Here is a 25,108-nt window from a genome sequence, read left to right as displayed (position 1 = left end):
GAGAAAAAAAAATCAAGAAAATAATCAAGAAATAAAGAAAAAAATAAATGAGAAAAGAAAAAAAAATGAAGAAAATAAAATTCTTCAGCATCAGTCTCAACAGGATTTGTAAATCATGAGGGAAAAAACAACAACAACAACAACAACAACAGTTAAAACAACAGAAAAGCATTATGTCAAGTGTTGGAATTTACACATGGTGGGCTAGATGGTCTATAGCCTGATTTCACATGTCCATGCGTACGTTATTGTGAAGGGAGAGCTGGGGATGGACGGTGTAACTCTGGAGTTCCACTGATACATGGAAATGGGTAGCCCACCAAATATAGGAGTGAAAGATCTCTTTGGCCTCCAGCAAAGGAAGCATTTCCCCATTCTGGCTTGAAGTTGGCCTACCTACCAAGGATGAAGCATGCCTCTCTAGACAGTGGCTGTCACATTTACACACTGCAGATGTACGTGTACATTACATACATGTAAAAGAAGATGCCTATGTGCATTTTCCTAGCACTTGCCATGCACAGTCATACAACTCTAGAGAGACAGGCAAAGACAATGCCCTAACTTCTCATTGGAAAACTTCTGGCATTTTTAACTCAAATACATTAGGAACAAACTTGCTCAAAAGCTTTCCAAGGCAGCTAATATAAAGACAGGATGCTCTGAAACTGATAGAGTGCTGCAGGCAAGTGCACATCTATGGCTTCTGACTGGCTGCTCACCCAGTAATGAAGTTTCTCAGAAACCTCCCAAACTGGAAGGGCGTGCAAATTTTTAAGGTTGCCAGGTGAAGTACAGTGCCTATTTCTGAAGAAATTTGTCCGTATTTGTAGAAGACCTGATTGAAAACTGTAACTTTTAATTTGTTAAGCAATGCAAGCAGTTTTGACACCATTCACCTCCAATTGGAATGAAACCTTGAAATTACCTATGAAATGAAGTTTTTTGAATAAAGTGTTCCAGAAACATCAAAATGACCTTGCTGAAATGTAAGACAGCATTTGCCAGTTGAGGTCATATGTTTAAACACATAAACCAGGTGTAGTTGGAAAAAGTAGAAAAGATTTCCACTCTCAAAAACTTCTCTTTATGTTTGAAAAACTTCAAAGCTGAAAATAACTACTCTGAGCCAAATCAGATATATATCTGTTAGACTATCTCTGACAGAAAATTTCATTGGAAGCTACAGACTTTCTCTTGCTTATGTCCTGAGACTATCACAGCTGTAGTAAGACTGTCCCTTCTCATGGGAGCTGTTCTTTCTGGCCTTTCAGCTTTGGCCACTAAGAAGAAAGATAAATTTTTTCAAAAATTTAAATGAAATCTTTCAGCTTTGTCACAGAAGCATCTTCCCAATTGGAAACAAATGCAAAATAATCATCAGATGATGTCCTTTTTATTTTTATTTTTATTTTATTTTTAATTTTATTTTTTTTCCATAATGGGGTAAATTACTGACACATTTATAATCTATTGGTAGACAGGTTTCTTTTAATGATAGGTGATTTAATCTGCTTCTTCTGATGTGTCTTGTACTTGTCATTTATTATATTCATTGTTATTTCTGTTAGAGCTGCAGCTGGAGACAGAGGTCTCCACTGGTCCAAAACAAGTTGTGTGTTGCAAGTTTATATTCTGATAGAGGATATCACCATGGCTTGCTTTATCCTGAAAAGACAAACCAACAGAACTCAGTGCATGTAGAAGAATAGCAAAAAGCAAACAATTAAACGGATATATTCTGTGGAGAGCTTACAAAACTCGCTGCCACAGGATGTTAGTGAGAGAGGTGACTTTTCATGGAAGACCTACTTTTCATCCTTATTCAGAATGCTGGAGCATAGTGAAGATGACTACACCTCAGGCTTTCAGCCAGGGTCCAGCTCTTTCTTTCCATGTTTTGATATCTTGTGTGCAGGCAAATTGTGTGAGACAAGGTGATGGTAATTCAGCATCATGGAAAAAAAAAAAAAAAAGCATAAATTGTCAGATATGCAATGTTGAAAAGAAAGGAACAGTACCTTTTACAGCATGCCAATACTCTGAACTTTTATATCTTTCTACAAGAAGTAATCAAAAAGCATGTAACTGTTCTACACTTTTCTAATTTGTATTCCAATTTACTGTAAGTCCAATGTGATAAGACTACAAATGTGTTTTAACTATGGGCAGATTTTAAGACCACATTGTTCTGAACCTATGAAAATCAGGGTCCTTGATACAAACTATGATAAACCCTGAAGTCTGACTGTATTAGTAGGAACTGGTATCTTATAGACAATTTATGGAAGATTTCAAAAGTTCCTTCTGTATTCTGAAGACATTATTCACTGCTAAAGGACTGTAAATCACAAAAAGTCTCAGAAGGCTTTCTTTTGAAATATATATGTGTGAGTGTGTATATGTGTATATATACATATATATAGTATATATAACTCCAGACCAGTCAAGGAATTCAGTACCCGAAACTACATTCCCTCTGTCTTTAGTCAGTCCCTTGTTTTAAAATATGAAACTTAAATAAGAAACATGGCTTTATACACATCTGCCATACTGGAGCAGTAGATCAAGTCTTCTTTTGAAAGCAAGGAAGAGGGGCTGCCCATTAGGGAAGACATGGTCCAGTGACTCAATAAATAGATGCAGGAGGAGGAGGATCTGTTCCTAGTCTCGCAGATAGCTTGCGGTGTGGTATAGTGTGGTGGCAAATTAATTTGCCTCTTTAAGCTCATTTTTCTCCTCCCACTCTGCTGTAAACTCCTTAGGAAAAGGCAATGCTCCTGGGCTCTGTTGTGCAGGAAGACACCTACCATCTCCCTGGAAAAGGCTGCAGCAGAAATGGGAGGTCTCTGCTCTCACTTGCCTCAGCCATTTCGACAGTGCTCTCCCATGGCGTACTTTTACCTGTTCAACTCTGTTGGCTTCGTTGTGAGCACCGACTCAAGGTGGCAGATGGGGACATGAGGCATCTTCATATTTAGCTTGGAGATAGAAATTGCTAATGAAAAGAAAAAGAAAAAAATCCTGATGTCTGAATTCTAAAAGTTCATGTTTAGTGTTAAGCAATTCAAGCTGTATGGACTGACCCTGCATGGGAAGAAGCCCTGCACCAAGTACTCAAGTTCTGTGGTAATGTTTCAAAGAACAAAAGAGGAAGAGATTTCATCCCAGGAAAGATGCTCCAAAAAACTGCAACCATGCCTCCCTGAACACACAGAAAAACGTGGTGGACACAAAGAGAATCAGATAGCTTTCTCTCAGGTTTTAGTCTGCATCAAGGCTTTCTACCATGTACGTACACACACACACACAAACACACACACAAAAAAAAAAAAAAAAAAAAAAAAGCTGAAATGTGGAAAGAAAACCAACCAGAAACTCTGCAATCTGGATATGTTTCAAGAGTTCAGGAATCGTACTCTGATATCTTAGTTGCCTTGGCATGACAACTTAATAAACCAGCAGTTTTACTCCAAATGTCCCTTGACTGAGTCTTAGCAGCTCCAATCCTGCCTGCCTGGCAGAAAATAAGGTGATGTTCCTACTTTGTTTCACACTGATCAATGATTAATTTTATGAAACATCCCCGTTTCTCCCCTTTGGGTGTTGTTGGCAGTCATCCTTGAGGAGAAAGAGGACCATCCAGCCTTGCATTGTTTTCTCTTCAGCCGGAGGCAGCAGAAACATCCACTGCTGGGGCAGCAGCCTCAGCCGTGCACAGTGCCTCTCAGGCTGAACCTCCTGAGCAGCAGCTGGGGAGGAAAAGTGTCCTTCAGCAGCAGTGGAAACGCCTGGCTTTGGAGGGGGGGGTGGGGGGCGGACCGTGCTGATTTCCACCAGTGGAGGATTTAGCCCACCCTGCCTGGCTTGCAGAGGCAACCCAAAACACACGTCCATCTGACTGCTGGAGCTCAAGTCACCATTTGCCTGTCTGGAGCGGGATAATTTGTCAGACACCAGCTGCTGCGAGCGCTTTCCTCATGGGCACACTTGTTATTATGTTACAGCCTGTGTGAAGAATGTGGGACGTCGCTGAAGTGAAAATGATTACAATCGCGTTTGCACAAATAATCTGTGGACTTCTTTGTGCGAGAGCTTCTATCATGTGCGGCGTGTCAGTAAAGCAGTAACCAGCCTTGGGAGGGAAAAGGGGGACAAAAAGGAAGAAGAAGAGAAAAAAGCACGCTGGCAACGCTGGGGGAAGTGCTTTTGTGGCCACACAATGAGATTTAAGACCGGATGGAAGTGGTCCCCCCACTCTCCCTCTCCCTCTCTGCTTCTCCCCCATCTCTGAAAGAGTTACTCGGGAGGATTTCAAGGGTAGGTTTCTAGAGCGACACCATGTCTAATTACGTACAAGACGGAATGAAAAGGTGTAGGCCTGTCTTTCCAGCTCAGAAAAAAAAAATGTGGTGTCCTGCGAATAAGAAATGAACAGACTGACCTTTTCAGAGCTGCTGAAAGAGAAAACCAGATGTATTCCTCAAGAGTCACTATGACTGAAGGGTGATAAAGGCTTGCATTGTGCACTTGAATAAAAGGAAAGCTAACCAGAAAACAGCAGCTGATAATAGTCAGGCCAGGCTGTGCTATTGTCCAAGGCACAAATGTTCAGCATTGGCCTAGACCACACTGCTGGTATATACAGCACAGACTTGAGGGAGAGAAAAAAAAATGGAGGAGAAAAAAAAAAAAAAAAAAGGCAGCTTTTTTATTCCTGTTACCTAGAGGAGTTTGTATGAAACTGCCAGCGGTTATAGGACCACAGAGGAAGAAAATGATCCAGGATCCCTTCCCCACCACACACAAACACAAACACACACATGCTCCATTTCTAACATTATGTTCCTGTAAGATCTGAACCTAACCATCTGCCAAATGAATAGACAAAACCCAGCTTGTCTTCCAGGATTCAGATGTAAGGGGGTGGATAAAGAGGAAACATCACACTGGTGAAGAGGCTGGAGCTTACTGCACTGCAAAACAGGGGTCTCCAGAGCTCAGGACAACCAGTAAGAAACAACAGCAGCTTTAATTTCTGCAAGGACTAGGGGCTGGGTCGGGAGCATTTGGATGGCAGGACCACCCCCATACCAGGCAGGTCTGTGCCACCATCATAAAACCCTGAGAAAAGCAGGGGCAGTGGTAGAGGGGTGTGTGTGCAGGGACAGAGGGGAAGAAAGGGGCAATTTGTGGGAAACAAAAACAAAAACAAAACAGGGAGAGCAAACTACAGCCCTCAGCCCCTCCCACTCTTGGGGAGCAAACTGGACTCTCCCTAGGCAGAAGCCACTCGTTTTAAGCCCTGCTGCTGTGACCTCTCTGGATTTTTAAGCATCACAGACCTGCCAAAGAGTCTCTCTGCCACTTCTGAATGTCATGTCACTGTTTGCAAACCAAGGCTGGGGCTGAGTGAGCAGATCTTGCCCATTGGAGATGGTTATTTTTAGAGTGGGCATGATAAGCTTCTGCCAGGCACCATCCGCAGCCAGCCACGTCCATGCAGAAGTGTAAATCAGCCTCGACACTCGCTGGGAGACCTTGCCTTTTCTTATTTAAATATGTTCTCTGAAATAACTCTTTGGGACTGTTATCTGTGAATGCAGTGGGAGAGGGGTTCCCTGCTCCTCACTGCCCTTCCAGAAACAACAGAAGTGCAAAAGAAGCTATGGGGCTTCTTTGTTTTTTGTACAGCATTGGCTTTGTCTTTTACAAAATTAGTTCAAGGAGATTTATTGCTGGCGACAGGCACTGAGGGCTGGCCTGGTGCTTGTCTGCAGAAGATGAGACAAGGTGTTCCCACTGCAAAGTGCCGCACTTTGGTCATCAGAAGATGAGGTGAAGTTTGCTTCCTGGCTTCTGGCCGCATGACCTTGGCTGTGTACCTTCAGCACCCCCTGCCTACCCCAGTTTTCTCAGGACCATGTACTTTGAAGGAAGCTCTCCAGAGGTAGAGCTGGCTCTCACAATGCATACAACACAGAGATGCTCATGACCTTAACAGGAGATGGAGCAACTGTTTCTATAAGGAATTAATTATACCATCACTACCAGATACAAGTCCTCCACTGATCAGTGAAGCAAAGAAACAAGGGCTCAAAGGAGAAGCACCAGAGAGAGGACACAGGTATCTGCCAGCTGTGCAATCAGACAGGAGTGAGTCTGTTTCCCTCCGTTCTGCCTACCCAACGTGTTTCAGACTAAACTGGGAAAATGATCCCAGGGAGCAAGCTATTTTGAGACTCCTGGGCCATGGCTTTTCTGCTGTGATTACCCCAGAGGCATCTAATTAGCAGCAAAAAGGCTGCCTTTTCTTTCTGATCTCTGCAAGGAACTGCACTGAGAAGCCACCAACTCATCTCATGCTGTACGCACAAGACCTGTGCAAGCTCCCTAGCCGGCTAGCTTTATTTTTCCCATGTCAACAAAAGAAGGAGTGATTTGGGGGGTGGAGTAGATGGACGGGAAGAGAAAGTGATTCACGGGGAAATAATATTCCTGCCATACATTCAAAGAATTAAACAGCACATGTATACACACATGCACACACTCATGAGGCTGAGGAAGCTGGCTGAATAACTTTCAAAAGGCTTGCTGCATCTTGCTCCATGAGTGGGTATTGCCTGGCTATTTCTAAGAGACAGACATTAAAATCCGCAGCACAGTCATTTAGAATTTCAAAGGATTCTTCTTCAGGGGGTGGAATACAAAAGACACCACAGTTATTCATATAATACAAGCAAGGTTGGGGAAACAGCAGCATGCCATTAGGTAAGACTGAGCAGAAAACCTTTCTGGAGAAGGCTAAGATCTATTCATTCAAAGTAAAGAAGTGACCATAATCACTTCTTATTTATACATTTATCTGTGTATGTGTGAGTGTGCATGCACATTTAAAGAGAGATCTTTGTACAGCTATGTTTTCTACCCCACTTTGAGAAGAGCTTGAGAGAGGATCTGAAATGTGCACTGTGGTGCACAAAAGAAAAGAAGGGGGAAAAAAAAATATATATATATATATATATATATATATATATATATATATATAAAATACATCACACATCATCCACGCATCTACACAAACATGCTCGCGTTTCTTTCACCGTGAGCTTTGGGTGTCAATCAGCAGAGAACAAACAGCAAAATGAAAACCAGGAGCTCCTTCTGTTGAGGTTTTATGATAACGTCCTCCAACATTTCCCTGTTTTTGTTTTTAATGTGCTAAACTAACTGTATGGCTGGAGCAGCAAAGAATGCGAAGCTCACACATGTAAAGCATTGTGTCCTCTGACATACTATTACACAGAAGGCTCACAGTTCCCCTCTCTCCCTCCCCTTCCTGGTGTTGATGAATTACATGAGATGAATATCACAGATCTGGGTTTTTTAAACCGTGAGCTTAGGCAGCAACAACGACTGCAAAGCAGACATCGTTGTCTGAACCTCTATTGTTTCTATTTCGGGAGCACATTGAGTGATTAGTTTGGGTAACAGTAACATCACATTACCTTCTACAGGCTGGAAATGTCTTTTAAAACTGAAGCAACGCTGAAGCCATGTGATACAATACTGTAGACAGAGCCAAGTGGAATACATCAAAGAGTGCCTTGATGCAGATGTTTCATGCAGAAGAAAATTAGGTCAGAGACCACTTCAATTTCAGCTTCTGCCAGGCTTGTTTGAGAGCTTCCAGTGAATTCCTAATGAATAGCTTCTAGGGCACTTTTCTCTCATTCAGTCACAAACTGCCACAGCCAGATGAGCTTTCCATGTGGAATCTTTTCTCATTATTTAAAATACTATTACTTTGTGTTCAGAGATTCCAAAATCTTCCTTACAACAATAGTAAAAATTCCCACTCCTTCATCACCCCCCCCCTATAAAATGTGAGGCAAAAGGAAAAGGTGAGAAGAAAAGCCAACTGATAAACAACGTATGCTAGAGGAAAAAGAAAAAAAAAGGGGGGTGGGGGGAGAGCCTTTTACCAATTTTATGTGGTATATAAATACTTGCTAAGAGTCCTTCTTGAATGCAGGGCTTTTTGAATCTCAGGTGCTCAGGGAGGCAAAGCAGCCTGCAGAAACCCAAGCGTTATGCTGATTTTTTTTTAAATTTCTTTCTTTCTTTCCTTCTTTCTTTCTTTCTTTCTTTCTTTCTTTCTTTCTTTCTTTCTTTCTTTCTTTCTTTCTTTCTTTCTTTCTTTCTTCCTCTTTCCTTCTTTTCTTTTTCTTTCTTTCTTTTTCTTTCTTTCTTTCTTTCTTTCTTTCTTTTTCTTTCTTTTCTTTCTTTCTTTTTCTTTCTTTTCTTTCTTTCTTTCTCTTTCCTTTTCTTCCTTTCTTTTCTTTTTCTCTCTTTCTTTCTTTCTTTCTTTCTTTCTTTCTTTTTCCTTTTTCTTTTCTTTCCCTCCTTCCTTCCTACCTTCCTTCCTTCCTTCCTTCCTTCCTTCCTTCTTTCCTTTCTTTCTTTCTTTTTCTTTCTTTCTTTCTTTCTTTCTTTCTTTCTTTCTTTCTTTCTTTCTTTCTTTCTTTCTTTCTTTCTTTTTCTTTCTTTCTTTCTTTCTTTCTTTCTTTCTTTCTTTCTTTCTTTCTTTCTTTCTTTCTTTTTCTTTCTTTCTTTCATTTTCTTTCTTTCTTTCTTTCTTTCTCTCTCTCTCTTCCTTCCTTCCTTCTTTCTCTCCTTCTTTCTTTCCCTCTCTTTCTTTCTTTCTTTCTTTCCTTCCTTCCTTCTTTCCTTCTCTCTTTCTCTCTCTCTCTCTTTCTCTTCCTTCCTTCCTTCCTTCCTTCCTTCCTTCCTTCCTTCCTTCCTTCATTCCTTCCTTCCTTCCTCCCTTCCTTCCAACTGGAAGTCTTCCAGTGAAAGGACAGGAGAAAAACAACTTACCCCAGTGATAAAGATGTTACATCTTGTTCTTCTTGTTCTTTACTGGTCACAGTTCTTCTTTTCAAACACAGTATCTCCCTTATCTCACAACTGCACTGTGTGTTTTAATACACCCTTTTGCCGTGTCCTGCTTTGTGTTTTCTTCAGCCTTGTTTTTCCAAGGTTCACATAATTTTGCCAGAAGTCCCTGTTCAGCAAGAAATGTTTTTTTTGTTTTGTTTTGTTTTGTTTTTTAAAAAAAAAAAACTTTTTAATGACAAAGAGTGAGATGCTTTAAAGATGTTTTTACAGCCTGTGCACATATCAGCTGGCATGCCTGCTATACCCATTGGCCTGTTGCACCTCCAATGGGGGAGCAGAGTCTGCTTCAGACCTGCACATGATGCGACTACACTAAGCCTTCTGAGCTTCTCTCGAGCCACAGTACCCATCTAAACTTCTCCTGAGCTCATTCCCCTTCCATGAGTAGCTATGGGGGTCTCTTTTGAATGTCATAAATAAAAAGCAAGTAGCAAGTGTGCTCAATAAGCAGTTTAAATGAAGCTCTTTTTTTTTAATGCTCAATCATAAGCTGAGCAGAGCATCTTGCAATTCCATACATGGCATACATCAAGGACTGCAAAATTTTGGCACTTAGAAATATAAACAATAGCCTAGCACCTTCCTCAACAGGAAGAAGTGTCTAGCATTTGTCAAGTGGGTGCTTTTAGTGTGGCCCACTTTCACCCTGGAGTATAAAATCAGTTCATCAAGTTGCATGCTAGAGTCCAAGACTCCAGTCCTGGCCCCAGCTCAGCCAAAAGTGTCCTTCTTAGTCTCAAGTAAATCACTTACTCCATGCTATGCCTGACTTTTTTTCCTTCCTGTGATTGGCAGGGAGCCATATCTGAAGGTAGATTGAAATCTATAATGATCAGGATTATCTAGTGAGCTAAAGAGATGACGGGACAAGGCATTTTGGTAAGCCATCGATATAAATCTGACTGTTGAGATGCAAAAAGCCTTCTCACTGGTTACCACCCAGGCACTATGCAAGGAGGAAGGTCTTGACATAACAGCAAGGTCCTCTCTGACACAGGATCAGGATCATCTATGAGTAATTCTACCTTGCAGTCCTGAGTGTCCTGTACTCCACCCACATGTTGCACAGGATCAAATCAAGAGCAATGACTCAGAGTGTCATCGGAGAGGATCCAGAAACTGACATCAGCCTCAACATGTCCAGCTGTTGTTGTTCACTGAGTCGTAGACTCATGACAGAACAGTGTGAACTCCCTTGTGTTCCCAGGGGCTTAGGTGGAATGAAAGCATAATATGAATTTGCAGCAGAACAGCTTTCATTCTGCATCTCCATTTTCCTGTGCAGAACTCAAAGTCTCACAGAAGTTCACAGATGTCATTTTGTCCACTCCAGGCAAAAAAAACTGGGGCCCTCACACACCAAAGCCAACATTTCAGAGTTCTTTTCATATTTAAGATGTTTCCAAATTCACAGCATCATATTAAAGCACTAGGATCTGAGCATTCAGACATTTTCCAGACCATCTACAGATGGATTTTTCTGTTTTGCACTGTGTCCAACCATGAGCACTCAGAAATGAAGGACTACAAAAACAAAGGTGATATTTGACTTTCTAAGCCATTGTTGCTTGAGATGACCATGCAGGATTAAGGTCAGAGCCCTGAACTGAATTGCAGGGACAGGACTTCTCTGCATATCTGAACATCCCCAAGTCTGGACACACAATGACAATTTTTTTTTGTCCCAACAGTTACATCAGAAGTCACTCCAGACATCTCTTCTGTGAACCTCTGCCTAGGTTATATTTAATTATACTTCTCAAAAGGCACAAGTTGTCTACAAAATGCCCCACCTGGCTTCTCTCCTGCCCCACTTGCTGACTCAGTAGCAGATCTGTGCTTGTCTTCAGAGTCTCTCATCTTTCCTGGTTCTGACCCCATGGGAATCTACAGAAACTCCCTTGTAATCCACACCCTCTAACATATTCCCAGACAGAGTATATGGAAGCACAGGAATCTTTCCTCACTTTATAATTTGAATTCCTAGACTCTCCTGAACATAGCTTCATGACCTTTGTATATCTGGAGTGTTTGTGCACTTCTCCAACAGGTCTTTTTTCCACACCCTTGATTCTCAGGGCACACTGCAAAGATACAATGGTTCATCTAAACGCACTCATCTAAATGCACTTCTCTTTCTTCTCAAAATCTCATTCCCTTTAGTTCAATAATTTGTCCTGCTTCACAAACTTTTCCAGTGCCTAACTGAACTCCCAGGACTTCTCAATTTCCAACCTGGTTTAAAAACACCATTTGAACACCACCACACAATCCTTGCATACAGAAAAAGAATTATAAAATACATTTGAATGCAATTTGCTGTGCATATAATTGAGATACTTTTATTCACTCATCAATGGCTACTAATGCACATAGGATCCTGGAATGGAAAACTTCTCACAAAATTAAAACATACCTAAGTAACCAACTTAAAGGAATTTAGTTTGTCAAAATAAACAATAAAAGCTGTTTTGTATCTACCACCTGTTTCACACAGGGGACCACAGCAGGTGATCCTGCTGGCTTTAAAGGCAATGAAGCTCTTTTTTTTTCTGACTGCTAACTATAGAGATGAAAGCTTTCTTTCAGAGCAGAGCAGATACAACTTGGCAGTAACTGTGACCACTTCTCATCACTGTCCTGCCTGCAGTCCCAGATATGGTTGCTCTCCTTACCCATACAGCCACTGGTATCTCTAGGGAGGGTATCAACTGCTGCAGAGTGGGGCTCTGATGTGGACACTTTTTGATGCAGACCTGGACAGTGGCCATCACATTTATATTTTACACAGACAACTGCACAGCCCCGTATAGGATCAAAAGCACCTGCTGTCTGCTAAGCAGTTACTTTTCTGTTCCTAGAAGAGTTCATTTTTGTGGCTGTATGCAGCCTCTGCTGCTCGGAGTTCTCCTGTCCATCAGCAAGGGTCCAGGTAGCATCTTTGTCCTTTCCTGCAGAAGCAATGGCCAGGCCATCTCTCACTGCAGACCTGGATGGAGTAGGAGTGAGTCTTCCACATAGAAAAAACCAAAACCCTAGGGTACAAGTGCGAATGGTAAGCTCTGGCCTACACACATCACCTGAACTTCAGAGGGCTTAGCCTTCTATCATGCTGGGTGGAGACAAAGGTATCTGATATTTCTGAAACAACCAATGTCCAATGTTTATTTTAATCACCTAATTTCCAAAACCCCTTTTCCCCCCTCTTCTGTGATTACTCACCTATGCTGCCTGATTCTCAATTCTGGAGCTCAACTGATTAAAAAATGTCTACCATACCAATTATTCACAGGCAAGGTTAAAAGAGTGTACACAAAGAAGGGGAGGATCTCAAAGACGGCAGACACATCACCTGTCCCACAACCAGCATAAATGGCAAAAGTTACGTTGAACGAACTAATTCATCTGCACAACCCATTGAATTAGGAGTGTTTTTTAAATAGCCTCTTGACTGAGAATCGATGTCTCATTAATCTAAAGTATATCACAGTGAGAGCCCTAGTAATGCCAAATAGAATAACTCTCCATATTGCTGACACTGCAGCAGAGCTTTCACAGTAAAGGCCTTACATTTATTTGAGACTCCAACAAGCTTCCACTGTAAGACTCCTAAAGACTGGTGAATATGATAACTCACCAGCTTTACATGGACATGCTGTGAGGGACTTGAGTGCATTGCCTCAAGGGGATGTCACAAGAGCTGTGCGACCAAATTCTTTCAATGTCAATGTTGCTCATGGATGAGATGTGACCAGTGGTCAAAGAGGAAAATGAAGCCTCAGTGACATGGCTTCATATCTGTCTGTTGCTGTCATGTGGTGTGATACTGGGCTTTGCTGTCCTGTTTTCCAGCAGCAGCAGCAGGCTGAAGGCAGGTAATGAGAGTTCTCCTCCAAATGTAGATGAGCATGGAAAATTCAAAACCTGTACTCAAAATGTCCTAAAAAAAAAAAAAAAAAAAAAAAAGCTGCTCAAAAAACCAAAGCAGTCATTAACAGGCAGAGCTACATCTAGAACTCAGCATAATAACCAGCATTTTTTATTTTCTCTTTCCTTTCAATAATCATGCATAGATTCTTTGTTTTATTCAAAAACCTTCTTCCTCCTCTGTTCTCCACTCTTCCACTAGGTCTGGCTGTCTGCAGAGTATCATTCATGATCAGATTTTTTTAAGTTAGGGATAAGGTGAAGTTCCTGATTCAGAAATTTAAATTTAGGTACATGCTGAAGTAGAACACTACACAAAATGTTTCATTCTAAAAATGTTGATCCAAAATACTTGGACTTTTTCTCGGTTCATTTTTTTCTTGACTTGAGAAGGGCAGCAGGTTGGAACCACAAATCTACTAACAATTTTGAACCACAATTTGACTAAGGAATTAACTTAAATATTCCACTGTCTAACAACACCTGAGTGGAACTGGTTTCAAAGCCAGTTCACTGAAACATATGCAGATTTAAGGTACCACAGGGACTAACAGGACTGGCTGAAGATGCTTGGAAAAGAAGGAATAGAAGCAATGGCAGGGACTCAAGAGACACAACAGACTCAGAGAAGCTTCTTTGCAAGCCAAGAAAACTGCAGAAATGTCCCAGTGCCTGTGCAGAAGCCTGTTGACCATTGCACGTGTTGTTTTGCAGCAGCAGGCTTCTTGCCATCACAGCATGCTTCCCCCTGCCTCCACCTGCTACCCTCTCCCACCAGCTGCCAGGTGCTGGCGCTGGCTGCAGGTGCTGGCAGCTCATCTGGTGCCTCCTTTCCAAACCAGAGAGCGGCCTGGGATTTCACATCTGATAGGACTCCCACCGCACCAGGTCTTGGAAAAACCCCGTAACATCAATCACACTGGCACAGGCGCCTCTGTGGCTTGTGAAAGGTATGAAAGAGCTTACCTAGGTCAGGGTTTGGGTAGGCATTTATGGACGCTTGGTACTGTTTTCAAGTCCCTGGTGAACGATTCTATAGGAACTCCAAGTGTTGTGTGAGTACCAACTTAAGACAGTATTAATACAACCTCAATGAAGGGCTAATTCAGGCTTTTGCTGTAATTCTGCCTTCTTCTAGTGTGTGTGGACTTCAAATCTGGGCACAAGGAATTCTTTAATGCATTTCTCCAGCCTTCAATCACTGTTTTCTTGATTTTTTTGCAGTTGCAGTGCTAGGGGTGTTGCTGGCATATGTTCAGCTCCAGACATGCCTGTGTAGGCATAGCTGAAGAGTCATTCCACATTTTGGCAGACATGTCTGTGTTTGTGTAACCTTTTGATGGCCTGCATAAACTCCAAACAAAAAATATATCCTAAATAGTGTGGAAGTGAGTAATCAATACAAATCACATGGGGTCTTCCACGTTCATAAGTAGCTGCCCTGCTCACAACAGGCCGTTTTTTATTGAGAAGGAACTGTTGGGTTCCCTGCCACAGTCACACCTGAGAAGGTTAGCAGTAAAAAGATAGTAAGGAAGAACTTTGACATTCCCAGTATATAAGAGGTAGAAACACGTGCTCATCATCACAGACAATCAGATGTCACAACTCTAGACGAGGCAAATTCTTGGAGAGAAAAAGAACCAGGCCTTTCCACCTTGCCAAGCAGATAGTGCTGCAGTGCTTTCTTTCTGTAGTCACCGACTACAGAGAAACCTAAACCTTTGTCTGAAACCAGGAGCAGTGAGAGGGACCAAAAGCACATTTCCAGAGGTTAATGGTCTTCCTGCAGAGAGCACGAATCTTCCCACTCCTTCTACAGAAAGCATCTCAGTGCCCTAATGGCTCCCCTTCCATACACTTAACTGCTGACTGCCCCTTTTTTATCCCTATAGCCCCCTCATAGAGTGAAGTTTAAAAAGTCAAGTCATAGGATACACGTAAGTCACAAACGATGCCAACAATTTCATCATACTGTCACTGCCAAGTACCCAAGGTCTAGCTATAATGCAGACACACTTTTCAAAACTCCCAACTAAGTCAGCTGCTCCAAAGGCAGGACACATTCCCTCCAAGCACTAACTCGTTGCTAAGTACTGTAAGTCAACAGTTGGCTTCCTGCCTTCCTCTTAAGCTATCTACCATCAAAACATGTCAGAATGGAGGAACATCAATTGTTGTCTGGTAAACAAAAGCAGATTTTTTTTCCCTTATTCTTTCCCTTTGGTCATCTCCTTTACATTGGCTCCTCACTATACTGTTACTAAGCACATGCTGGACAATACTTTAAGAGGGTAGGGTTCCTAAACAGAAGGCACAATTTAATCACTTGAAGAAACCTGACAAACAAAAAGCTGAGGCATCCCAGAAATTCCTGACCATCTTGTTTTGCAATAGGCAAAACTTGCTGCCTAAATGTCTAATGTTGACCCTTCAAGTACCTGTGAAAATTGTAGGGTATCACACTGCAGCAACTAGTGTACCATAATAATTTATTACCACTAATTTATCATCATGCTTGTGGCAGCAACAAGAGAGATTGCAGCAATATCCTACATGGTACAATGCTTGCCAGTGCATGCAAACTTCCCCTGTGTCAGCAGGTCACCAAAAAACAGGGCATCATCATCATGGAAATTTATGGAATCTGTGGAATGGAATCTAATAGCAACTGAGAGAGCGCGGCAGTATAGGAAGAGATGCAACTTCAGCAAGGACACTTGTGCCTGGAGATTCGGTATTTGATATATGCTGAACCTGATTCGAGTATTAGCAAACCATTGAAAAATATGAGGGGAAAAAAAAAAAAAAAGGACATAGTTGTATCTGTGTTCTTGAAGAAAATGACAGAAAGGACCAAGAAATAATTAAGACCTGTCTGGGTGGATGCTTCCAACTACCTTCAGTAGTCTATAAATAAGTAGATCATACAGAAAACTGGAAATGGTTCAGGCATTACTGATAATCTAAGGTTTATAAAATCCATGCTGACCCATGGACAGCAGTAGCAAGAACTGACCAGGCAAAACTTATGCAGTAGAAATTCATAAAATGTAACATTCAAATCTTTGATGATACTGTGTGACATCTGATTCAACACCAGACTCCATTTGTGAGCCAGAAGTTATTCTGCAAAAGATAATTTGATAGAGGAGGTTAGGAAAGAGAAAGATCAACTAGTTGAGCTCTAACAGTTTGTGTGAAATCTTCTGCAGTTAACTAGCTACAAACTTTTATTTTTTCTCTTTTTCTTTTTTTTTCATGATATATTATAGATACAGCTAGGTGTAACATGACTGGAAAACGCCTGTGATACTGGTAAGGTAATGCAAATGTCCACTGAAGACAATAAATGCAGCTACAAACACAGACAGTTTGAGTTCCAGCTCTGTCTCCCATATGTACCAGGGACCACACACAGCTTAGATTTTTATAAAGTCCACAGAGAAAGTTAATAGCTGAATAATACATTTCAAGTAAACAGATTGGTACAAACACCAAATTCTAGTTCTAGTCATATGCTTTTGAACTTGTGCAGACCTCTCAGAAGTCAGAAGGGTTTTTAAAATATATTTATTTGTGCCTGTGTACAGTTGTTGTTTTTAATATATCTCATTTCACGTAGTGTTTGGAATATGAAGCTTCTTTGACCCAGAATTTCAGGCCACTTCATCCAGGAAATCTGGCTTCCAAACAGGTTTGGAGGGCACTAGGCAGTCTTGGTACAGACAAATGAGAAAGAAACTGGTCAGCCTGTCTGATTATCTGTGCAGACTGGTCTTGCTAAGTTGGAGACAAAATGCCTGTTCACTTTGTTCCTCTGGCACAGCCTAGTAGTCTCAGTTTCAAAGTACTTTGTGAATCCAGGTCAACAAATGAGCACTGGCACTGAAAGAAGTCCAGCACAGTGCAATAGCTTCAGGGTGTAGTCATGAAAACTGACTATATCACACACAAAATATTTTACCTATTCCTTGATAACAATGCACTTGGAGGAGGTTGTGGGTGGGAGAGGTACTGATGGGTCTCTGAAATATCCTTGGCCCACTCAGTCAATGTGGTTAAAGAAGGTTTTCCAGTCCCACAGGCCAGAAGAGATTGAAATGATCAGAGTCCTTTTTATCAGCCTTTCACAGAATCATTAAGGTAGGAAAAGACTTCCGAGACCATCTGGTCCAACCACCCCCTACCACCAGTATCACCCACTAAACTATGTCCCTAAGTACCACGTCCAACCTGTCCTTAAACACCCACAGGGACAGCGACTCCATAGCTGGAATAAGTCTGTACTTATCTGCAGCTGAGTCAGTTCAGAGAAGTCCTCAGCATGAGTCTGTAGCAAGGCTCAGTTTCATGCCCCTAGACTCCCGCAAAAATGCCTTAAAGAAGTGGCAACCCTCTCATAGCTTACGTGCACAACAGAATTACTAACTCATTTTAAACATGTAAATTCTCTCTTGCCATGGTTGCCATCTTGAAGTGAAAATGGAACTGATGGCCTCTTGCTTTGAAAGACATCACACTGACGCACGAACTACCATAACATACTGTTTCTCCTCAATGAGATGAAATACAAGGCCATCTAGTGCTTCAACAAAATGCTGCTTGGTAAGGTCCCTCTACAGACAATGATCAAGTGTCTAATCCATTCATTCCATGGGAGAGATGAGGTGGAAAGTCTGCTGCACAGAGCAGCTTCTCTCTGGTCAGCTCTTGCCTCCTAGATCTTTCTGGTCTTTGAAAGTAGTGACTGTAAGGGTAAAAAACACCCCATCCAGAGTAATTATAACAATGTCAGCTGAAAAAAAAAAAAAAAAAAAAAAAAAAACCAATAAAAGGGTACTGCAAAGACATTAATCTCCAGGCCTGAAGGAAATGAATTGCAATCACTGCTGATTTCGGCAAGTGTGTTTATATGGAGAAATTGTCACCTTTTTGTATTATTTTGTATTGTTTTCTTTTTCTCCAAAGTGTCTTCTCTCAATTTTTATTTTCTTTCATATGTGTCCACCTCTAAACAAAGCTGATTCTTTTCCTGATATGCCCCTTTTTTTCTTCTTATACCTCAGGCTAGTGAGAATTTCATTTACTGTTTTCTTGACTTATCCTGTGCAATAATTAGTGGTATCATAAAGGGTTATTACATTGCTCACTCCTGCCTCTTCTCAGCTTCTTAAAGACACACCCTAAATTATGCAGTGTCTTCTCAGAGGTGAGGATACTATCTCCACCGCCATAGATTTCAGATCCTATATTCTTATTCTTGGCAATCTCCATATTTTAAACCACAGCCTCTATGTGGATCATTCCCAGCTTAACCACACTGATTGCTCTTTTCTCTCCAATCTCAAAATATGTCTCAGAACATTTCCTGAATATTTTGCCATCATGTAAAATGCAGCCTCTCCAAAACCACCATTGACAATCCCCTATCTTTCCAGAACATAAGAATTATCCAACCTCTAGTTCAATGGCTGTCTTACAAACCCACCCACTTCCTTATTGTTTCATTGCATTTTCCTCAGTGGGCAAAAGGATAGATCAGCATCTGTTAGGTTTTAACCATTTGCCTCTGTATAGTGTTCCTGAAAGAAGCTAAGAACAAGGGAATCCCAGACTGCATATGGCTTTTGTGTCTTCCATGAACTTTTTCTGTTGGCCTTTGACACAACTGTGACTTAGAGCTGCAGCATAGACAGCCCAAGGATAACACAGATAAAACACATACCACTGTGCGCCTCTCCCAGCCACTAATTTTTCTGGGTGCCTGTGACACTTCACTACAGATGAACTCTCAGCCTGTCAGATTTATGGCTGTCTATCTGGGCTGCACAGGATGCTGAAGTGTTTTGGCAGCACTGTGAAACTCATTCTTGACTTGCTTCTTTTTCTTTCTTTTCCATTTTCCCTTTATTGGTTACATTTTCAAATGATTCCGTTTAGCTGGACTGTTCCTCTTGGTGGATCTAGAGCTCCTGCAACACTTTCATGTCTACCCAACTAGTCGTGGTTGCAGAACATGACTTACTATTACAGAGTCTAACATATCTGGACTTTCTGCATACATTTCAGTGTATGATGATGTATTCTGTATTCTTCTGCTCCATGTGTGGAGGCTAAATATTCAATTCTTGCCATCTGTTCAAAAGCACTTGTAAGTTCAAAGCCCCAGGAAAAATCAAACATCCCCCCAAGAGAAGTAAAGTACATGTAAACCTATGGAGAACAGACCATCCGACTAGCAAAGGGGGTGGAAAACGTATTTTCTGTAAGCAGCTAAATAGGCTCCCTGTGCTGTAGTTGCAGTGAAGTTCTATAATTGGGCCTGCAGTTAATGAAATTCCTGTAGGAGACTGTCAGAAGATCTAATTTCACTGTTTACTGAATTATCAACATAATAGTGAATCCCGTATGCCAGCTCTTCATGCCTAAGAAGGAAAACTGAGAATCCAGAGAATAGGCTTCATCCATAGGAAGCTTTCTGCAACACAGAGGGGTTAGTTGCCATTATATCCACAGTTTATTGGGGCAAATATATCCCTGGTGAAACTCCTTTAAGTTATATGAAATAATCTTTCTCATCTCCAAATAGGGAGAATGCAGCAGGTTGGGGAAAATATCCAGTCATAACAACAAGTGATGCTACAAAGGCCTAGCAGATCACCCTGTTCAGTAGAAAACCTACCATGTGTACTGGGCCCACAGGTTGTCCTTCGTGCAAGGGGAGCAAGGAAAATAAAAATGTAGGCAGTAAGGGGGAGTCATAAAATAATGGTTCACATTTAATGAAAGACTGCTATAAAAACATCTTCATGGAATGCAGTAACTACAGGACTGGGGCTCATGATACAAGCAGATTTGATCTAAACTCATATTTTATTTTAACATGCCCATCCACTCTGATATTTCAGCAAAACACATTTACATAAAGAAATCATACAATTATGATTCCCACTTGCTGTGTACCCATCGTACCTACGCCAGTGCAAAATGAATGTAAAAACGGCATGTCAGAATGGCAGTGTTTTCTTCTTACTTTGCAGAAGCAGCTGATAAAGAACCACAGGTCATGTAGGATGTGGAGCTTAAACCAAAGCATTTTACTTAGCAGCTTTGTTTATGTCATATTACAAGTGCACAAGTGTCTTGTTTGGTTTTGATTCTATTAACTGTGTGGCAAACTGAAAGTAATTGTGGAGAGGAAGTGAGTATTTCATTTTGTAAAGGAATTTTGTTGGCTATCTAAATCCTAATGTAAGACTCCCCCAAAATTTCATGCAAAATTTCTTGTTTAAATTTCATTTGAATTTTCACCCAAAAGGTATGAATTCTGAAATGTATTTCTCTTTTTCTTTTTGAAAAAGAAGAGAAAAAAAAACTTTTTTTTTTTTTAAATTGCAGTTTTTTTATATAGTTGTCATGACCACATAAAGATAATATCTTCTTCAAAATACAAATGTTTAGAAGGTTGTGACCTTTATTTTATTGGAAGCTCATGCTTGTGAACAAAAATACCAAATAATGTTAGTTATACCATTCAAAAAATCTTTTTTAGAGGACAAGGCAATATACAGAACACTCAAGCTTTTTCAATCAATGTACAGCCATCATTGATATCCTTAGCTATTACATCTTTTGTGGCCAGTAATAGTTAACCTAGGCAGAGATGATCCATGAACAAAGGACAGGCTAGCATGGGTAAGAAGTTGGCAGTGCCTTTGTCGCATGATGACTAGCTCCAAGGGCTGAAAATGCTGCATTGTGTCCCGAGGCTTCACTTCTTCTGCTTTTGAAGGCTTGTGTTACACAGCACTGTGAGGCAAGACAACTCTCCCATATGGACTCCAAATGTTTTAGGTTAGATCTAAAAGCACATTGTTCAATTACGATTTCAAATTAGTGATTGTCCAATAAGAAATGATGTAGCTCAGGCTTCTGAAGGATGGAAGAAGTGTACAGGAGTTTCACATCAGAAAACGTACTAATTAGGAAAGCAGATCTTCTCTACTACCATTAAAGCAGAAAGAAGCAATACCGTGGTTTTTGCTTGGAGGTATTAAGACCTCTGCCACCTGCTGCTATATATTTTAACCACTGAGCTTTTGCAACAGGGTATTTAATGTCAATCTGTCATGCCCTCTATCCTAGAGGACATCTGTAAACACCCTTTCAAGAATTCCGTGTAGAAATCAATGAGTATTTCCATAATTACTCAATTAAAACACTATTAGAATTGGATAGACTATCTTCAGCAAGTGGCTTAACTTTTAATGTTTAATTCCTATATGAGACTATATAATATATATCAGAGTAAAATTTTACCAAATTCTTAAACACTTGTAAGCCATCACTACTTACAGGTCAGTAGCGAATCATGTTTCTATGGGTTTCATCCTTAGTATTTGTTAAGGGAAAATACAAGGGAATAAAGACACACAGAGAAACAAACACAATTATTATGTTCATTATTGCCTACCTTTGAGACAAGGAGGCTACAATGTTTACTTACAATTTCATTCCACATTGTGTTATATAATTATTTTCTTTCTTTAATCCAATCTCTATTGGCCATTCAACACTATCAAATGCTTTCCCCAAAGGTAATGATAATGAAAGTAACTGTTTTTTAAACAATTATTTATTGCATCGATAATTGCATAATATGCATCGATATTGCATTGATATTGAACGATATTGCATCAAACCTAAAGATCAATAGGAAAAACAAACTGTTTTGGGAGAGGAAGAAAGGAGGGCTGACCTTATAGGTGTGAGTAATATTCTAGACACTACCAGTTTCTAGGAAGTTAGTCCATCTTTTGATATCAAAATATGATGAAGTCATTATACAGCAACTGTATAAACAAGCTATCAAACTACTTAATAGGAAATTAAATTCTAGAAGTATTCTGTCCTGCTCTACAAGTTTTGATTTCACTGCATTCAAACCCTCTCAGGGGCTGGAACACATGACAAAACATGTACAATGGAAAACTTAGAATTCTAATAAATACACATTAGTGTACACTAATACGGTTATTTCCATTTCTCTGTTTTTCCTTTCCACTTCATTACACTTGTTACATCAAATGCCATGAAAGCTGAGAACATCCAGTACAAACACTGGCCAAAGATGCCATTCAGCTTAGAGAATAGGGGACTGGGGGGTGACCTCATTGCTGTCTACAACTTCTTCATGAGGAGGAGCAGAGAGGGAGGTGCTGATCTCTTTGGTGAATGGTGATAGAACATGAGGGAATAGCTTAAAACTGCAAAAGGGGAAGTTCAAACTGGATATTAGGAAAAGGTTCTTCACTGACAGGGCAATCAGGAACTGAAACATGCTCACCAGGGAAGTGGTCAAGGCCCCAAGCCTGTCAGAGCTCAAAAAGCATTTGGAAAATGCTTGTAGATAAATAAAGTCATAGGTCGCTATGTGTGGAGTCAGGAGTTGGACTCAATGACCTCCGCAAGACTCTTCCAACTCAAGATATTCTATGATCCTAGGATACACAAATCCATCTGTCCCATCAAGAGAACCATAAAGGAGAACCAACGGACTAGTTCAGCAGGACACACCTGTTGCACAATGTCCTGGGTAAATATATATAAAGTGACAAACTAAGGGGCACACATCCAGATGCAGAATCTATTTGGTTATTGTTGTTTGGTTTGGTTTGGTTTTGGCTCAGGTTACAGACTGCAAAGCATGAAGAAATGCTTTTCGTTTTTCATATTTCATTTTTTCCATATTGAGGTTGAACTTGCAGTTGACTTGCAGGCATATTTCCAAACACTCACACTTTTCTTCACCTGATTTAGACATCTGGTGAGATAAATACTCAGATATAATCTCGTAATTCCTTTTCCTGAGCAAATTTTTTAGTTACAGCTGCACCTTCTATAAAAAAGTGCTGGGCCCAAGTCTTTTGAACATTTTATCCTGTGTAGATCACCTAAATGTTGTGTCAAAATGCAGAATTATGAATGCAAAACTGCTAATAGTTACTCACACCTTCCGCCAACTGCATCCCACCCCTACTCCACCCCCACTCCACACACCCTGCCCCCCCCAAAAAAAAAGAAAAAAAGAAAAGAAAAAAAAAAGAAAAAAAAAGAAAGAAAAAAAAAGAAAGAAAAAAAAAGAAAACTGTGTATTTTGTGCACAGGACTAATTCCTGAAAGGGAAACTGATTGTGGGACAGCTGAACATAAACAATAGCAAATGAGACAGTAAGAGTATGAATATCAACCTATATTTGAAGATCAAATGAGTATAAATGGTTGAAAGAAAGGGGAAACACTCTTAGACACGCAGATAAAAGTCTGTTGATAAACAGGCACTGAAGAATGCTAAAAACATTCAAGTAGCAACTGGGCCATCCCTTCCCATGGCTAAAATAATCACAGAAAATAGGACTGTACAGAATCCTAAGAGTCCATCTTATCCTTTTGCCTAGCCTAAATCAGTATTTTAACCACACCTAAAGAATTTCCCACAAATGTCCATCCAAGCTCTAGTGAGAGAGATCCCAGGTTCACATTTGTGAAAGTTAACAAGACGGAGTATGATCAAGTGTGGGTCTGCCTGGATCCTACAACTCTGAAGAAAGACAGCATTATTTTAAACCTAACAAACCAGTTGGAGATAAATTGCTCAAATGTCAGCTGACAAGCCTCAGTATTGACAGGTTAGCTTAGACAGCAAGTTACTTGTGCTGAGCACTTTAAACACCCAGTGGGAAAAATTCAAATTCCACGGCTTAACTCTTGGAATCACAGTCTGCTAGAGAATTGTTTCAGCTGAAAAATGGTGTTTTTTTCAGACTTAGCAGGTGTCCACAGCATTGCAGACTGTATGATAATAGAGGCATAAACTCAGCAGGGACATGATCAGAAGCTAGGAGAGGTCAGAAAATGAGCATAAGCAGAAAACATCAAGTTTAATCAAGAGAGAAAATGCACTTCAAGACAAAAAACATGAAGCAGAAGAAGAGAAGAAGTACTTGTGGCACATTCTTTCATATCAAAGAATCAGGACAGTCAAGATCACTGTATAAGACTATTGAACACAGTATTTTTCTAAAACACAGTGATTGTAAGGAGCTTTATGGCACATCCTAAAAGAAGCAGAGACAGAAGGGATTGAAGTCTACATTGCTAAAAATCCTAAACTAATCCTGAAACTTTCTGAGTAGCCCAAAGATATTTATGATGAAATTAAAATAATAATAATAATCCTCATGAAGGTCAACAACACAAAACTCTTTATGTTTTCCTGGTCAAATTATAAGTCCAGCAAGCAATAACCATGCAGTCATATGTACTGATGAGTAGCATACTGGGGTGTGTCATGTAAGACAATATGTTCATTTCTGTTCATAAAGCATGGCTTCACTGGTAATATAGTTGAAAGAGACAATCCTTGCTCTAATGAACTTTCAAGCTCAACGAAGGCAAAAAAAAACCATCCAAGAGTAAAATCCAAATTATGTACATATGCCAGAGAAATTCCTCACTGTCTTAATCAAAGAAGATTCATCATGGTCTTCTTGGGTGAGGCGTTCACATGTAAAATATCTGTTAGTTACCTTCAAGCTATCTAAATGTTTTAGAAGAAGAGCTGACGTAAAATAGCATACACCTACATACACCTACATATCTTTATATAGTCTAGCTGGAGCAGACCACAATCTGTTCATTGACACAGGGATACAGTGGTACAGCAGCTTCTAAAAACATGAAAACATGGCAATGAGTGGCAGGCTGCTGCAGATGAGGTTAGTTCAATTTTTCACAGCAAAGAACTTCAACAGTGAAATTTCTTTCTACAGGGCACTTTGAAGAAAAAATAACTAAAGCACAGGATACTATAACAATGAGTTATATATAATGTCTTGTCAAGTATCATGACAATAGATACTCTGGAAAATCCTTTAAACTAGCTAATTGTACAAAACTCAAATCTAGCTGTAAAGGACTAAATTGTCTTCTTGTACTCAGAAACATGGGGTTAATCTCTCTGATCAGCTTTCTGGGACATTAGAGCAGGAGATTGGACTAGATGACCTCCTAAGATCCCTTACAGCCTAAATTAGCCTTTGATCCTGTGATCATCACAAAGAGTCTGAACGCCCTCTACAACAGAAAACAATCATTCATCAACCAGCAAAACCAAGAAGCAGATGATCTTTGTGAAACGTGCTTGAGATACCAACAA

The 25,108-nt window shown here is 40.4% G+C and overlaps 1 protein-coding gene across 18 annotated transcripts in view; it reads right to left on the bottom strand.

Annotated features, from left to right (window-relative positions):
* Nucleotides 1–1,390: 1,390 nt before the first annotated feature.
* The window catches only part of LOC310889717 (uncharacterized protein), a 142,579-nt gene continuing 118,861 nt past the window's right edge, over nt 1,391–25,108 (bottom strand). For 12 of the 18 annotated variants that reach the window (XR_014576726.1, XR_014576727.1, XR_014576728.1 and 9 more), the window contains 3 exons: nt 2,905–2,998; nt 1,813–1,907; nt 1,391–1,668 (listed from right to left, as the gene is read on the bottom strand). Coding sequence is in view for 1 of the 18 variants with exons in the window: in XM_083817618.1 (XP_083673744.1) it covers nt 22,577–22,714 (138 nt within the window). In the remaining 17 variants the exon portion in view is untranslated. The other 6 variants (XR_014576740.1, XR_014576741.1, XR_014576742.1 and 3 more) reach the window with 6 other exon arrangements.

The sequence above is a fragment of the Anser anser genome (genome assembly GCF_964211835.1).
Source record: "Anser anser genome assembly, chromosome: Z".
Lineage (NCBI taxonomy): Eukaryota > Metazoa > Chordata > Aves > Anseriformes > Anatidae > Anser > Anser anser.
The sequence above is the reverse complement of the archived record's forward strand: the minus strand, read 5'-3'. Positions and strand labels throughout refer to the sequence as shown.